Below are 17,894 nucleotides of genomic sequence, written 5' to 3'. Positions count from 1 at the left end.
TTTCATATATAAGGGTGATCATAACAGTATTTGTTCATCTTATCATATCATTGAAAATGACATGATTTCCTTCCCTTTTTGGCTGAATAATATTCCATGTATATGTGTCTGTGGGTATGTATATCAAATTTTTTATCCTTTCATCTCCTAATAGATACTTGGGTTGTTTCCATGTCTTGGCTATTGGAAATAATCAGTCTTGTCAGCCAGTCTGATTAGATCTTTCATTTTAATGTTTATTTGTCTCCTCCTTTCCATACTCAGTGCTGCTGCCCATATTAAGACCTTATCATTTCCTTGGTCTAATTTGAATAGTTTTCTGGTCTTCTAACTATCACTCTCACACATCTCTAGTTATCTTCCATTTTGCTTCTGATAGCATCATTCAAAATTGCAAGTCTGGCCATAATATTTCCAGTTTCAAAATTCTCCTGTTTGCATATTTGAGAAAAAACTTGTTAGCATAAGCCCCTACCACTCTGACTGGCCATCCAGGCATGTGTACTTACCTGCTTGTGGTTTCAGTGCTGTATCAGGACTTTCACACCCTTGCACTTGCTGCTTCCCTGTCTGCAATATCTTCCTCCCATTGGCTCACTTATCTTGGAAGAGTCAGCTCAGATGTCACCTCTTTTTATATTTAGCCCTTCTGGATTACTCCTTCCTCAGGAAGCTTGTCACTCACTCCTCTCTGCATCCATGATACCCTGTAGGACTTCTTTTTTCCCAAATGGCTTTATTTTCCTTACATGGGCATCTCCTGCTATTTCAAAGGTAGGGACTATGTCTTACCTCATGTTTCTGTCCCCAGCATTTGGGGAAAAAATAAAGAGTTCAGGATCAGCTTGTAAACATGGGCATTTTGGTCTGTCTTCTTAATAGAACAGTTTGAACTCCTGATGAGTGTTGTACTTTTGTGGCCATGTTCCTCTAACAAAGTCCTGTAGAATCTCACATTATATGTAATTCCTGGGTAATTTCAAAAATTCTTAGTAGTAATAATTGGAAAGTTATTGTTTACAAGAAAATTGCCAGCATCACTGATGAAATACATTAGTCTTCTCTCTATCAGAAATTACTAGTTGAAAGTTTTTATTTGTGGAACAAGTGAATATATGTGAAATCTTTCTACTTTGTAAGTAGATTGAGAATAGATAGTGGGGAAATGTTCACATATTTTTTCTTCACCATCTCTTCAAATTGCTTAACATAATTATTATTATTATTTTCCATTAAACTTTGGCAAGAAAGGATTCTGAAAACTTTTTCTTTTTTTTTCTTTTTTTTTTTTTTTGAGATGACCTTGTTCCAGTAGCGGCCAGTATTGGTATAACAGTCCTGTTGCTTTAGATAATTAATGTTTTGGAAATGGAATTGTAAGTAGCCCAATGAAGTATACATCTAAGATTTAGAATTGTTTTTTTCCTTTTAGTAATTATTTTGCTGTAGACACTGCATCTGCAATAGCCATTGCTCTGATGACGTTTGGCACTATGTATCCCATGAGCGTGTACAGTGGCAAAGTATTACTGCAGGTAAGGGTCTTCTTTTAATGCACGTCTTAATATTAGCCATGTTTTTCAACCAGATTATAAAGTTATATGTGCTCTTATACCAGATAGTGAAATTTTTAGCAACTGGAGGCCCCCATCAGAAATAGTCAAACATTTCTAGTCTGTATAGTAAGAACCAGATGAAATTCTGTTGGCCCATAAAATAGGCACAGATCTTCCTGTATTTATAATAAAAGACAAAATCATAAGCTAAAAATATTTTGCCTTTAATGTTTCAAGTGAAAACACTGTTACTTAGAAATTTTTTTTACATATTGATTTCCCCCCAATTATTGTGCTTTGTCTATTTTGTAATCTGATTGTGATTGTTTTCTTATTTCCTGTCATTGAATTAGTGAGATTTTGAAATTTCAAACTTAAAATTTAAAAGGCAGATTACTATGTATTTAAACAATAGGAACATCATAGACAAACACCTGAATACAAAGATAGTTTCCCATTGATGAATGTATATGTAAGCACTGCTCTTCCTTATGTCTTACCCTCATGCCTTTTCTGAAACTTAGGAGTACTAGCTCTAGCTCCAGAGGCAGTAATAACAATAAGATAATAGTTGCATGTGCTAAGCCATATACAAAATATTTTTAGTTGATTGATTCTTCAGGGTTTGTTTGGGACTAGAGATAGAGCTTCTTTGTGTGATAAAAAATAAGTATGGGCTGATTCTTAATCTTTAAGATTAAGTGGAGCCAACTGAAACCTCTCTTCCCTAAATCATATAGGGCACTTGTCAAAGCAAAGCTGATATAACCCGATTTTTTAGTTTTAGGAGCACTGTGCAAATGTTTCTTATCTCTACAGATTATTCATATTTTATTTTTATTTTTTCTCCAGACAACACCACCCCATGTTATTGGTCAGTTGGACAAACTTATCAGAGAGGTAAGGTGGAATAGTAAATAAAATCACTTTAATTATATGACAGCAGGAGTTATAATAACAAAAGTACAAAAATTTGAGGAATTGCTCAGTCTGAAAGCTTAAAGTAAATGTAGAAGGGAAGGTAATGGTCTAGCAACCACCCTACCAGCTATGTAAATGCTATGGTTTTTATGAGTCTGTATTCAAATCCAGGATTTTGATTAGTCAAAGGCCACTTTTACATGTTGATTCTTTCACCACGTAACATTGATCTGTGAGTTTAGATTTTGTATCATATAAATATCCACCTCTTCACTAATGAAGGAATAGATAATTGAATTACTTGGATTTTGAAAGTGTTTAAACTTAGTTGTTGTTATCACAAAGGCCACTTTACCCATATAGCTGGCTCCTTGTCTCAGCTAATGAAGTTGTGTCATTGTACCAGTGGTCCATACACAATGTATCTGGTCTTGGAATTTCCTTTTGGCACACATTCAAATAACATCTTGTTGTGCAGAAATTTGTTAAGAGGGAATACAGGGAAAGAAATGATAGAGAACACCCCCCAAAATGGGGGAAAACCTAATACTCCAGGTGCTAGACATAAAATATATGACATACTGAGATAAAAAAAATATGACATTGAGATAAAAAAAAAATAAACGAACCATACACTGTTGAACAAGGTGATGCTGGGAGTAGGTGATACGGACCTGGTTCTGAAAGGAATGGGCCAGTCAAGAAACAGAATCCAAGGCCTGTGACTCACCACTGAACAAGTAGAAATGATCTTTTGAGTGGTCTGGGACATGTCTTGGCTAATGAGTATCCTCACACAGGGTCGGGCCATGTAATTTCTAGGCTTAGATTAAGTCTGCAATGTGACTGAATTGTTTTGAATGTGACAAATACAAACAACCTTATTTCTTTGTTTTTGGTTAGGTCTCAACTTTGGATGGAGTTTTAGAAGTTCGAAATGAGCATTTTTGGACTCTAGGTTTTGGCACATTGGTATGTTCCCCATATGAATTTAGATAATTTAAAACAGTTTAGAATTTTTAAAATTGAAAAAAGCATTTCCATAAATTTTTTATAGAGCCTTTGATGACCATTTGTGTTCTATAGAGTCTAAAATGTAGATGGATTCAGTATCCTTTTTTTTTTTTATTTAAGATTTATGTATTTATTCATGAGAGACAGAGAGAGAGGCAGATATAGGCAGAGGGAGAAGCAGGCTTCCCACAGGGAGCCTGATGTGGAGCTCGATCCCAGATCCCAGGATTATGCCCTGAGCCAAAGGCAGATGCTCAGTTGCTGAGCCAGTATCAGTATCTAACTTCCTGGATTCAGTATCATAATTGAGATTAATTGAGAGATATTTCTCTTTTTTTTTCCTTTCAAACTACTGTTAATGATCTTAATACTGGGTTGTCCACATAAGACAAATCTATAGTCACACATTACTGAATATGAAAATATTCGAAAAGTTAGGGACTCCTGGGTGACTCAGTGGTTGAGCATCTGACTTTGGCTCAGGGCATGATCCTGGAGTACTGGGATCAAGTCCCACATCAAGCTCCCTACATGGAAACTGCTTCTTCCTCTCTCTCTCTCTCTGTCTCTCATGAATAAATAAAATCTTTTAAAAGAAAAAAAAAAGAAAAGAAAATACGAAAAGTGAAAAGTACAGGTTTTTTTTTTAATTGCAGTTCTGCCTTTGGAGGTTTTGCTGATAAAGAGTTGCGATAACACAACTTGCTTCAGCATAGAATTCTGTGTTTTGTTTTGTTTTGTTTTTAAGATTTTATTTATTTATTCATAGAGACAGAGAGAGAGAGAGAGAGAGAGAAGCTGAGACACAGGCAGAGGGAGAAGCAGGCTCCATGCAAAAAGCCTGACGTGGGACTCGATCCAGGGTCTCCAGGATCATGCCCTGGGCTGCAGGCGGCACTAAACCGCTGTGCCACCAGGGCTGCCCTGAATTCTGTGTTTTTTATGTTGATCTTAAAAATAAAACCAATTATTTTACTGGTAAAATGAGTTTCTTTGAAAATAGCAGAGAATTGCAGTTTGGGACTAGCAAGCTACAGCAAAACCAGAGACAAGTCTGGAGAACGAGAGAGGACTGCTCTTTTATAGAGGAAAGGGGGAAGTGGAAAGCACTGTTGTAAATGAGAAATCCATTGGAGGAAACTGGGAGTTCAAGTGTGGTGGCTCTCATTGTGCTGAGTTTTGGCAGTCTCTCATTGACTGGACTGTTGCCGGAAGGAAAGCCTCCTTCCTCCTGCTGATGTGATAAAATAGTAACGAAAGTAGTATGGACTTGACCTCTCTGATGTTGAGTCTGCAGTTGACTAGGGGTAATGGGCCTGAGAGGCCCTCCCTTCTGGCCTCCTGACTTCATTTTAGTAAGATTTCCTTTTATTAATTTCACAAATCCACTTTGGACCTATTGTCAGGGAGACTATTATGGTTTAGTTTCATTCCTGGAAACATAATGCTGAAGAAAACACTGAAAAGTACTCAGAAAAAGCTTTTCTTTATCCCCATAAGCCTTTCATGTAGAGAAACCTGCTGTGACATTTCATTCATACTCATATATTTACTCCATAGAAAACAAGACTGTACTGTTTATAATTTGCTCTTTTCACTTAATATGTCATGAACAGTTTTTCTGTGTCATTAAATATTACTATTGTGGTCAAAATATTTTTTCTCTTAAATGCAACTTGATCTTTGCCTTTGGGCAAAAGTGGTTGTTTTTGCTTATTTGTTTGTTTGTTTGTTTTAAGTTTAGTAATTTCATTAGAATATATCTTGGTGTTGGTCTTTCTGAATTAGTTACTCCAGGTGTGCAGTATATCCTTTCAAAAATGTGATTTCAAAAAAGTTTTGTTAACTTTCAGGAAAGTTTTATTTTGTTCTCTTGCTTTTATTATCTTCTTTAGGAACTCCTATTATAAGCTTGTTGGATCTTTACCTTTCTTCCATATTTGTTACTTTCTTTCAGTTTCTTATTATCTCTTCCATTCCTTTGATTTTTAAAACTTTCCTTCTCTTCACCTTTTATTTTTCTTATAGTAGACCTGTATGTTTATTTGCTTTTGTATTCCTTCTAATTTGGTCTTAATTTCTGAAGTGATTGTTTTTTCTTGTATTTCTCACTGTCATCTCATTTCTGAGGTTTTCTTTTTTCTTTTTTCTTTTTTTTTTTAAGTAGACTCCACACCCAGAGTGGAGCCCAACACAGGGCTTGAACTCACGACCCTAAGATCAAGACCTGAGCTGAAATCAAGAGTCGGATGCTTAACCGACTGAGCCACCCAGGCGCTCCTCATTTCTGAGGTTTTCTAATGTTGATTTATATTGTGCTTGTTTCGTGTCTTTTGGTTTGTTTTGAAAAAATAGGTACATAGTTCTCATTCGTTTTGTAGGTAAATCTTTCTGGTGCTCTTTTTTTAATCTGTCCTTCTCTTTTTTTCTTATAATAACTTTGTCTGTGATTTGATTCAGTCCTTTTCTGTTGCCCCTTTTTATGTAAAATTGTTTTCCTAAACTTTAAAATAAGAAGTGGTTTAGGGTAGTGTGTTTGAGTTTATGGTTCTAAGGCTCCCTCTTCTGATGAGTCTGTGAAATGAAAATTTTTTCTTTCTCCTGGTTCTTTTCTCCCATTTGTATCTGAAGTTCTTCATCTTTTGTTTCTACTGTGTTGCTCAATTTGGATTCATAGATTCAGATACACTTGTTTCTTCTTACTATGGGGCTCTATGCTGGAAGAGAGCTTTGCTTGGTTACTTTGGAGAGCTCTCAGGGCTTTGGCTGCTCCAGCTCTTCTCTCTTATTGCAGACTCAGTCAGTGTATTCACCCACTATTGAAATGTGTAGAAGCCCTCCCAGTTTCCCAGCTGCCTTCTCAGATTTGCTGTCCTCGATTTCCATTAAGTACAGGTTAGCTGCTTTGAGGTTTTTAGGTCAGTCAGATATCCTGTCACTTCCTCTTCCACAGATGCTGATACCTTGCAGGTTTTATACCTTGTGATTAGGGTTTCTTAAGGGAACCGTGTTCATCTTTTTTTTTTTTTTTATAGATGTTGTCCCTAGGTTTTTGGACTTCATGTCTTAGTTTCTCTGTTTTTCTGGGGACATTTGGGGCACTTCACAAAAAGTGCCACTGTAAACTCCTGTAGTTCAGGAATCCCAACATAATTTTTAATGACTGCAGTTTGATATTATATGAATATGCTATCATTTATTTAATCAGTCCCCAATAGACAAAGTGGTAGTCCATTTTTCCCATATAAACAAGCTGTGATGAACATTTTTTAAAAAGATTTTATTTATTTATTCATGAGAAACAGAGAGACCAAGAGGCAGAGACACAGGCAGAGGGTGAAGCAGGCTCCACGCAGGGAGCCCAGTGTGGGACTAGATCCCCGGTCTCTAGGGTCACGCCCCAGGCCAAAGGCAGGCGCTGAACCGCTGAGCCATCCAGGGATCCCCTGTGATGAACATTTTTGTGGAATAATCTTTGCATATACTTGTGATAATTCCTTAATATTAATTTTTAGAAGTGGCTTTTGTGAGTCAAAGATTATTCGTATTGAGGCAACTCTTGATCTCAAGGTTGTTGGTTCTAGTTCCACATTGGGTGTAGAGATTACCTAAGAATAAAATCTTTTTTTAAAAAGGGATATTTACATTTTTATAGGTTTTGATACAGCCAATCACTTTCCAAAAATGGCTGTACCAATTCACATTCCTACAGGAATATAGTTCGTTTTTTAAAAAAGATTTATTTCTTTTAGAGAAAGAGAGAGTGGGAGTGAGGGGCAGAGGAAGAGAGAGAGGGAGAGAAGAGAGGAGGAGAAAGAGTCCCAAGCAGACTCCATGCTAAGGGTGGAGCCTGACAAGGGACTCAATCTCACCTTCTGAGATCACAACCTGAGTCAAAACCAAGAGTCAGACACTCAACTGTGCCACCTAGGCACTCCCAAATGTCATTTTTAATCATTCTTTTAATTTTACCATTTTTTTTTAATTCATGAGAGACAGAGAGAGAGAAGCAGAGGCATTAGCAGAGAGAGAAGCAAGCTTCCTATAGGGAGCCCAGTATGGGACTTGATCCCACCACCCCGGGATCACGACCAGAGTCAAAGGCAGATGCTCAACCTCTGAGCCACCCAGACATCTCTGATTTTACCAATCTTAATAGTAGATAAGTGGGTTTTTTTCGCTGGGTGGCTTATAAACAAAAAGAATAAAGTCATCCAGCTGTTCAGAATGTGATCATCTAACCCTGCACCCATGTAGTGACTAATTAAGACCAAGGACAAAATAAACCATGCTTCTGAGCTGCCAGGAATAGTTGTTACAGAAGCCGTAAATTAATGCAAATACCATAGTCACAGCAGATTCTGTTCAAGCTCCTGCACAGAAATGGTTTTCACTTTTTTTAATTGCTTTAATTTCCATAGCAGACTGAAAAAGGTTACAGTGTCTTTTATAGTTTTGTCTAATGATAACTAAGATGGCAGTGGCCAAGAAAGGGAAGAATCAAAGATGACTTCATTTCTAGACATGGCGTATCTTACATAAAAATAAACTAGAAGTCAACATCAAACATTATAGATATTTTCTCCATCTTAATGATTGACAGTCACTCACTACTGTTAAAGTCATAGATTCAGACACATTGTAACTAAACCAACTTCTTGGCTAATTTATGTGCAGTTTATTCTTTGTTATAATTTTTTCTCTTTTTGAGAATCTGAGTTTATCTAGAAATCAACATTGATTTTTTCTTTTTTTAAAGAGAAGGAGGGGTGGGGTAGGGAAGGGCAGAGGGAGAAGGAGAGAATCCTAAGCAGGCTCCATGCTCAGTGCAGTGCCTGATGTGAGGCTTGATCTCATGACCCTGAGATCATGACCTGAGCCAAAACTAAGAGTCGGACACTAACTGACTGAACCACCCAGGTGCCTGTCTGCTGGACATTTTATTTAATTTTATTTACTCTATACTTTTACTTTAGTGTTATTATGGAAATAGTAACTGATTCTTAGAAAAATTAAAACTTGTAACTAATTCAAAGAGAAGAGAATAAAAACCTTTAATTCTACGATCTAGAGATAAGTGCTGTTACTCTTGGCTGTTTTTCTGTCCGTGTGTGTTTTAAACAAAATAGGATCATTGTTGTACCTACTATTTTACTGTTTACTTTAAAAAAAACATAACGTATGATGTCTTTTCAATAAACAGACTTCTAGCCATCATTGTAATGCTTGGGGTTCTCTCTCCTCATAATAACCCAGGCTTGAAACCTTCAGATCATCTTTGATTATTAGTTGGTCCATCTCCCTCATCTCCTACATCCAGTTGGGTATCAGATCCCCGCTCATCTAACCCATGAAATAACATGAATCCATCTTTCCCTCTCTGATCCCACTGTCTTTGTTCTGTCTCAGCTCTCTTCATTTCTGACCTAGACTGTGGCAGTCATTTCTTACCTAATTACCAGTCATTCATACCTATAATTTTTCTAAACTTTCATTATTTTACTTCTGTTGGATTGCTGGTGTTAAAACTCCTTATGATTTTTAAAGTTCTCTGTTAGCTTTTCTTTTAACCTTACTACCTGCTTATCTTTCTTTCTTTCTACATTCTTTCTTTCCTTGTTTCCTCTTTCCTTCTTTTTTGTTCTCTTTCATTCTTTTTCTGCCACCTGAAATATTTGTACTTTTTTATATATTAGTAATATTGCTTATCCTTGTCCAAACATGCCATGCATTTTAATTGCTATTCCTTCACCTTAGAATGCTTGTCTCCACCTTTTGAAATTGCATTTAACCATCAACCCTAGATCAAATCCCATCTTTTGAAGTCTTTCTCAGTTTGAATAAGTAGCTACCTTTTCTGTCCTTCCATTGCATTTTCTCCATACTATATATTCTGCATTAGGTTATAACATGCCGGTCTTCCTCCTACATATATTTCTCTTTTTTTTATATTTTAAAAAAGTCACGTTTTATTTAAAGAGTCACAAAGAACTTCATTAACTCTTCATGTTGATAATCCCTACTGAGTAGTCTTTAAGGAATATCAAAACATTATATCTCTTGTTGTAAAGAAGGTACCAAGTACAGTTATAACCAAATGTTTATTTCTAATGGAATTTTCAGTGGTATAATTTTAAGGATCTCTTTCCTATGATTTTGCCCTTTTTTTTAGGCTGGATCAGTGCATGTAAGAATTCGACGAGACGCAAATGAACAAATGGTTCTTGCTCATGTGACCAATAGGCTGTACACTCTGGTGTCTACTTTGACTGTACAAATTTTCAAGGATGATTGGATTAGACCTGCCTTACTGTCTGGGCCTGTTGCAGCCAACGTCCTAAACTTTTCAGATCATCACATAATTCCAATGCCTCCTTTAAAGAGTACTGATGATTCAAACCCTGTCACATCAACTCCAAATAAACCTAGCAGTCCACCTCCAGAATTTTCCTTTAACACCCCTGGAAAAAACGTGAACCCAGTTATTCTGCTAAACACCCAAACAAGACCTTATGGTTTGGGTCTTAATCATGGACACACACCTTATAGTAGCATACTTAATCAAGGACTTGGAGTTCCAGGAATTGGAGCAAGCCAAGGACTCAGAACTGGTTTTACAAATATGCCAAGTAGATATGGAACTAACAATAGAATTGGACAACCAAGACCATGATGTACTGTACTTTAATTTATTTTTATGAGGAATATTGACTCCTTTACTTCCAATTTATTTAGTAATCCAACTGTGCATTGACTGTTCAATCATTTACTCTAAATGTTAGAGAGTAGTAAGGTTTGTTCACATTACATGAAACTGATGAAACTATATTTTTGTAAAATGTGTTTGGGGCTGTGAGAACCTTCAATGTTATAGGGTTAAATAGGCTTCCTATAGAAAGCGTGTTTCTCTAAATTTGAATTTTGATATTTTTGGTTTTGTAGTTGACTGCAGTTTGATAGACATTATTTTACAATAAGAGAACCACTTGATGGAGCAGATCTGTCACATAATTAAAAGTATAATATTTTCTTCAGTGAAATTTATAAACATGCTTCTTGAATAATGATATACATTTTGGGAAAGGAAAAAAATGTCCATTCCAAAAGTAAAAGTCTCTTTTATAGCTTTTCCAAACTTCATTGCTACATTTTTCTTTGAGGTCCTCCTGATTTATGTCTTGCAAAAGAAAAGCAGAATTTTTTATCAGAAATTTTAGAACATATTCTACTATCTAGCATAATTTGAAAATTTAAATTACCCATTTTTTTATAGTTTCTCTCATTAAAATATTTCAGTACATTTATAAATAGTCCGTGGTTCTCAAAGTGTTATTTTGGTCAAATGAATACCAAATCCTTTGGTAATGTGAACTGAAGGAATCCCAGTTTTCTGTCTTACATTTAATCAAATACTGACATAATCAGAAAACGTCAAAAACCCAAATACTGACATAATGATGAAATTTATCTTTTTTTGTGATCTTTTCATTGGTTGACTTTTTAATATCTCAATTTATTAACAAATAAAATATATCAAATATATGATAAAATACATGGAATTCCATGCATAGTATAGGAATTGTATCTTTTCAAAGTTGCATAAACAAATTGAGTTTACATTATATAATTTTACCAAAACATAATAGACCCTAGATTATAAAATACAGTATTGTTAGATGTATGACAGGCAGTTTCTAATTTATTTTGTTTTGCTTTGTCCAAATCATAAATTGTTAACTGTGATGAAGTGTGAGAATCATATGGATTATTTTATTTTTTGATTATCTTCCAAATGCAAATGTTAAGGACTTGCCAACATGGCCAGTATTACTTATAAAAAGTATCACAAGCAGCAAATTACAAAAATTACCTGAATTTGTTTTGTTTTGTTTTGTTTTTATTATGAGTTTTATAATTAGAATTTTAAAAAAGGAATTTTGAGAGTGCATTCAGCTTTTCTGGAACCTAGTACTCCTGGAGATTTGTGACTTTTCCAGCCATCAGCTGGCTATGTAGAAAAGATTTTTGTTTTTGAAGAATTTGTAAGTTTCTTCAGTAAACTCATCCTTTTTTAAATATGAGCAACACTTCCAAGTCCAATTTCATAGTGGAATCACAAACATCCAAGAAGCCACCTCTGTCGAGCAGAATTCTAGTCATCCTGTAATAAGTGACCACGTCCCAACTTTTGCATGGTGAGGAGTTGGTCATTGTCTTTTTTAACATCTGCAGCCCTGTTCAGGCATTTGACCTGTTGAAGAAAGAGAGCACATACTACTTTGACTGCTGGGGAAAATGAAACTTCGTAAAATGTAATAAGGAAACCAGTTCCTTTTCCTTTGTCTTATGTTTTCCAATGTTAGTATACCTATTATTGGTCTACTATTACAGGGTGATTTTTCCTCCATTGACCTCATCCAAGTGGGTCATGTATGAAATGTGAAGAACTGCCATGTACCAAGTCTGTGCTGCCACCCTTTGCATGTCTTTTCCATTCTCATGGGATTTTTAAAGTGTGCAGGTACTGAAAACAATTCTGCATGAGGTTAAATGCCTATTTCCTCAACACCTATTCAGAGGCAACACCTGTGTAGTTGTCCCACCAAAGGTGCTTTGATACTCGCCTACACTATTTAAGAAATTTCCTGTGGGTTTGAAAAGAATTGGCTTTACTTGCTGAAATTCACTGATGCCAACTGCTGTGAGTGACGTTGGTCCATGCATTATTATATAAGGAAGTCTTATTTGCCGGGCTCTGGCCAGCATCTGGATATGAAAACAAGAAACTTGACCAACATAGGCTTATACTTATAGGGCAGTAATCTTACAAGTATATCTTGCCACAGAGTCACTTGAAGCTAAACAAAGAAGAAAGTGTGAATTGAATATTTGGCCCATGGCTTGTGATTAGGAGCAAGTTTTCATGGAGTGCAATTAACCCTTTCTGAGAAAACACCGTACTCTAACATACTGTAATGGAAAAAACACTGGACTAGAAGTCAAGAATTTTGGATTCTGAGCCTGATGCTGCCACTATGTAAGTAGTTTTGTTACCATGGGCAAGTCACTTAACTCCTCTGAGCTTTATCATCTGTAAAGTTAGGGTGGGGAATGAACTAGTTGATCCGTAAATAATCAGCTCTGTAATTTTATGGCTAAATCTACAGATTATGTCCATTTGCTAAACAACATTGTGCACGGAATGTCTTTTCAGTGACTACCTCAGCATACAGGCCAAGTGTTACCTACACCAACACCCAAGCCATTAATTTGAGGTGCCAGGAGAATAGAAGGTGAACGGCAGGCTAACACCATTAAAGTTTTTGTTTATTTCAGACTTGCCTTGACTTAAATCTGTTAAAATTAAGCAGATTTTTCTTAGACTTCTTTCTTTGTGGGGAAGGATTATTTTGTGGGGTGTTGGAGAAAAGTTTAGGACAGGGTGCCCTTATCTTCCTAGGGTACAAAAGAATCGGTTACATTTTTCTTTCTTCCTTAATCTCTGAAGATACGGTTGGAATTACATACATTTATCAGCAAATGGAGAGGTCCTGAATTTCAAGCCTCTGATTTAGCTGCTCGTAAACTGCCAATTTTTTGCTTGACTATAGTATGCCGATCTTTTTGGGAGTCTAATCTGCTTCTTATATAAGGAAATGCTTTTTACATTCCAGATTGTTTAAATCACACTGTTTGAATAAAGAACATACATGGAGTTTTCTGATCTTAAATAATTTTGGCTTGTTTCTTTATTCAATAGCTATTTATTGGTCATTTAATTTAATTCAGGAAATACTTGGTACATGCCAGGCACTAAGTAAATGTGCGTACAATATATCAATTTTTGTGACCTATTCTTGAAACCAAGGGGAACACAAGGATAAATAAAAAGTCCGGTCAAGTACCTGGTAATCATACTTGTTGTAATGAGACAGAAATACTGCACATGTCATCAAATGAAACTCCCTCCTGCTTCCTCCTCTTCTTTGGTCTCATTTTCCTGACATCCTTCTCCTTTTTTTTTTTTTTTTTTTTTTTTTTTTTAATGATGAAACTAAGAAAGTAAATTTTCATGGAATTGGCCAGTTACAAAGGTCATGATGTCACATGTCATCCTGATATCAGGAAGGGAAGAGAAAATTTGGAAAGGGCAAATTAGGCAGACACTGTTGAGAAGGATAATTTTTAGGTTATATAATGGATTGCTACATACTTTCAGACTCTTGCACTGGATAAGCAAAGATTCTTAGGTAACTAGGTTGAAAGTAATGGGGGTCCCCAGAGCATTCACGGGCTCAGGATGGCCTTTATTTAAGTTACTATTTAAAAACACCTTAATAACACTAATATCAGCGTCATCAAACTGCTACCCAACAAGCCTACCTTTTTGCAAAAAGTTAACTTCAACCACACATGGCTAAGTTTCCTGACTAATGCTGCATCAGGCAAAAATCTTGTAGTACTGAAGTGAAAAAAAAAAATTAATTGCTTGAGATTCTGAAATATATTAATGAAGGCAAGCCATCCGTCACTGTTCACACAATTTCCCACCAAATCCAACTGCTAGAAATTTTTCAGAGGATTCTTTTCAAAAAATGCACGTGGGTGAAAAAGTAGAAGTAAGTATGTTAGTTGAAAGTGAAACAGTTCTTTAATGGAAATGGCTATGTTTGGACCAGTGCTTTGCTGCAGAAAGAAATTAGAATTCTCTATTGGTAGGGCATCGATTATGAATGAATCTGCTTCATTATATTTACAAGTTATATTTTTCCTAAAGTGTAAGGAAATCTGATAGATAGTAATTAGTAGCAGTATAGCAAACCAATATAAATGAATTAAATATTTTTTCACTTTTCTTGATTCTTCCAGGTAATGGAAGACTGCTTTAAAATTGAGATGTAAGATGGTAGTAAATATTTGTCTCAGTTCTTCAAAACTGGAGTCAGACTTCATCAATCTTAGGTCATTGCCTCTTCTTGAGAAGCAAACACTCTATTGTTTCTTGGGTATGGAGTGTTCCTAACCTTAAACTTGAGTAAGCGAGCCTCTTTCAGTATCTCAAGACTTGGGTTTTGGGGGTTGTCTTTTTTAATACTCCCTAATGGAACTTCCTCCATTCCTTACAGAATAGGGCACCTCCTACAAAGGGAAGGTGGATATTCTAGGCATGAGGTCCAAGATAATAGCCTAAGGAATGGAGGAGTCAGAGAAGTAGGTTTCTGGGTCTGAAAGCTTGCACGGCGCAACACCCACCTGCCTGGACTGCTCACCTCTGAACTGTTAAGAGGGAACCAAAATTCTGTCTTCTGTTAGCCATGGTATAGGTGGGTCTCTTGTTAAACCAGCTTAAGCCTGTGCCCCCCTAACTCATACTGGGCCTTACTTTCTCCTCTCTTCCTCCGTCCCTAAAGGAACCTGTCTTTATTCCCTGTAAGCAGCTTTCTCACTGCTCTCTTGGATCTCATGTTCATGTCCTTTCAGCCTCTGCCTCTTTTCCATTTGCTTCCCAGTATGGCCTGCACTCAGCCAAAAATGCTGGTTGCCACTTCTCATGTCTGTATGAAAGGCTTCTTCCCTAAAGGACAGCTTTTCTCCTTCTCTCCTAGCAGCAGGTTTTACCACCTCAATGGAATCTAACAATTTAAAGCTGGAATGGGGGAAGCCTGAGTGGCTCAGTGGGTTGAGCATCTGCCTTGGGCTCAGGTTGTGATCCCGGGGTCCTGTAATCAATCCCACATCAAGCTCCTTGCAGGGATCCTGCTTCTCACTCTACCTATATCTCTGCCTCTCTCTCTGTGTCTCTCATGAATAAATAAGTAAAATCTTTAATAAATAAAGCTGGAATCTTTTCCTAAGCACTGCAATGACCAGGATATGAGGGTTCTAATTTGTCCAAGTCCTTGTTAACACTTATTATCTGTCCTTTTTATCATAAACATCCCTAGTGGGTGGGAAGAGGGGTTTCACCGTGGCTTTGATTTGCATTTCCCTGATGGCTAATGATTTTGAGCATCCTTTCTGGCTTATTGATGGTTTTTACATATTCTTTTTTTTTTTTTACAGGTGATTTTTAAATTTTTTATTTAAATTTAATTAATGTATAATTTAAATAAATTTAATTAACACATATTAATTTAAATAAATTAACGTATGGTTATTAATTTCAGAGATAGAGTTCAGTGATTCGTCAGTCTTATATAACATCCAGTGCTCATTACATCATGTGCCCTCCTCAGTGTCCATCACCCAATTACCATATCCTCCCACCCTTCTCCCCTCCATCAACTCTCAGTTTGTTTCCTATAGTTAAGTGTCTTACCGTTTATATATATTTTTTGGAGAAATATCTATTCATAAATTTTAAAAATGTCTATTCAGATCCTTTGCCTGTTTTAAAAGTTGAGTTATTTATCTTTTTAACAGTGAGTTGTAAGAGTTCTTTATATATTCTAGACAGTAGTCCTTTATGAGATACATGATTTGCCATCATGTAAAGTTGTTCTGCCATTCTGTGGGTTCTTTTTTCACTTTCTTGATGATGCCCTTTAAAGTACAACAGTTTGTAATCTTGATGAAGTCCAATTTATTTTTTTCTTTTCTTACTTGTGTTTGCTTATCTAAGACTTTGCCTAACCTAAAGTCATGAAGATTTACTCCTAGATTTTCTTCAATATATTTTATAATTTCAGCTGTTACATTTGGATCTTTGATGCATTTATATTTTAGATTTTTTTTTAAGAGAGAGAGTGAGAGCATGAGTAGGGGGAAGGACAGAGAGAGGGGGAGAGAAGCAGACTCTCCGCTGAAGGCAGAGCCTGATGTAGTGCTCTATCTCAGGACTCTAAGATTATGACCTGAGTCAAAAGCAGGAGTTGGACACTTGACCACCCAAGTGCCACTAGATCTTTGATGCATTTTTTAAATTATTTTTTTTATTGGAGTTCGATTTGCCAATATATAGCATAACACTCAGTGCTCATCCGGTCAAGTGCCCCCCTCAGTGCCCGTCACCCAGTCACCCCATCCCCCCACCCACCTCCCCTTCCACTACCCCTTGTTCATTTCCCAGAGTTAGGAGTCTCTCATGTTCTGTCCCCTCACTGATATTTCCCACTCATTTTCACTCCTTTCCCCTATAATCCCTTTCAGTACGTTTTATATTCCCCAAATGAATGAGACCATATAATGATTGTCCTTCTCCGATTGACTTACTTCACTAAGCATAATACCCTCCAGTTCCATCCATGTTAACCAAATGGTGGGTATTCGTTGTTTCTAATGGCTGAGTAATACTCCATTGTATACATAAACCACATCTTCTTTATCCATTCATCTTTCGATGGACACAGAGGCTCCTTCCTCAGTTTGGCTATTGTGGACATTGCTGCTATAAACATCGGGGTGCAGCTGTCCCGGTGATTCACTGCATCAGTGTTTTTGGGGTAAATCCCCAGCAGTGCAATTCCTGGGTCATAGGGCAGCTCTATTTTTAACTCTTTGAAGAACCTCCACACAGTTTTCCAGAGTGGCTGCACCAGTTCACATTCCCACCAATAGTGCAAGAGGGCTCCCCTTTCTCCATATCCTCTCCAACATTTGTTGTTTCCTGTCTTGTTACTTTTCACCATTCTCACTGGTGTGAGGTGGTATCTTATTGTGGTTTTGATTTGTATTTCCCTGATGGCAAGTGATGCAGAGCATTTTCTCATGTGCTTGTTGGCTATGTCTTTGACTTCTTTGGTGAAAATTCTGTTTATGTCTTTTGCCCATTTCATGTTTGGATTGTTTGTTTCTTTGCTATTGAGTTTAATAAGTTCTTTATAGATCTTAGATACTAGCCCTTTATCTGATATGTCATTTGCAGTTATCTTCTCCTATTCTGTAGGTTGTCTTTTAGTTTTGTTGATTGTTTCTTTTTTTTCTTTTTTTTTTTTTTGTAAAGATTTTATTTATTTATTCATGAGAGACACACAGAGAGAGAGATGCATAGACACAGGCAGAGGGAGACGCAGGCTCCATGCAGGGAGCCCGACGTGGGACTCAATCCCAGGTCTCCAGGATCACACTCCGGGCTGCAGGTGGCGCTAAACCGCTGTGCCACCGGGGCTGCCCTTGTTGACTGTTTCTTTTGCTGTGCAGAAACTTTTTATCTTAAGTCCCAATAGTTCATTTTTGCTTTTGTTTCCCTTACCTTCATAGATGTATCTTGCAAGAAGTTGCTGTGACCAAGTTCAAAAAGGGTGTTGCCTGTGTTCTCTTCCAGGATTTTGATGGATTCTTGTCTCACATTTAGGTCTTTCATCCATTTTGAGTTTATCTTTGTGTATGGTGTAAGAGAATGGTCTAGTTTCATTCTTCTGCATGTGGATGTCCAATTTTCCCAGCACCACTTATTGAAGAGAC

At 36.7% G+C, this 17,894-nt stretch overlaps 2 protein-coding genes across 2 annotated transcripts in view; one reads left to right on the top strand and one right to left on the bottom strand.

Moving 5' to 3' along the window:
* Positions 1 to 13,222, top strand: part of SLC30A6 (solute carrier family 30 member 6) — a 42,124-nt gene extending 28,902 nt beyond the window's left edge. Inside the window, exons 11-14 of the mRNA XM_041756701.1 lie at positions 1,433 to 1,535; positions 2,409 to 2,456; positions 3,381 to 3,449; positions 9,664 to 13,222. Of these exons, the coding sequence (XP_041612635.1) occupies positions 1,433 to 1,535; positions 2,409 to 2,456; positions 3,381 to 3,449; positions 9,664 to 10,164 (721 nt within the window). The 3' untranslated portion in view covers positions 10,165 to 13,222. The remainder of the gene's footprint in view (positions 1 to 1,432; positions 1,536 to 2,408; positions 2,457 to 3,380; positions 3,450 to 9,663) is intronic.
* Positions 13,223 to 13,737: 515 nt separating this feature from the next.
* Positions 13,738 to 17,894, bottom strand: part of NLRC4 (NLR family CARD domain containing 4) — a 28,238-nt gene continuing 24,081 nt past the window's right edge. Inside the window, 2 exon segments of the mRNA XM_041757007.1 lie at positions 13,738 to 13,871; positions 13,874 to 14,092. Coding sequence (XP_041612941.1) covers positions 13,738 to 13,871; positions 13,874 to 14,092 — 353 coding nt within the window.

This window comes from Vulpes lagopus, chromosome 5, assembly GCF_018345385.1.
Source record: "Vulpes lagopus strain Blue_001 chromosome 5, ASM1834538v1, whole genome shotgun sequence".
Classification (NCBI taxonomy): domain Eukaryota; kingdom Metazoa; phylum Chordata; class Mammalia; order Carnivora; family Canidae; genus Vulpes; species Vulpes lagopus.
Note: the sequence above shows the minus strand (reverse complement) of the source record. Positions and strands in the feature narration are given on the sequence as shown.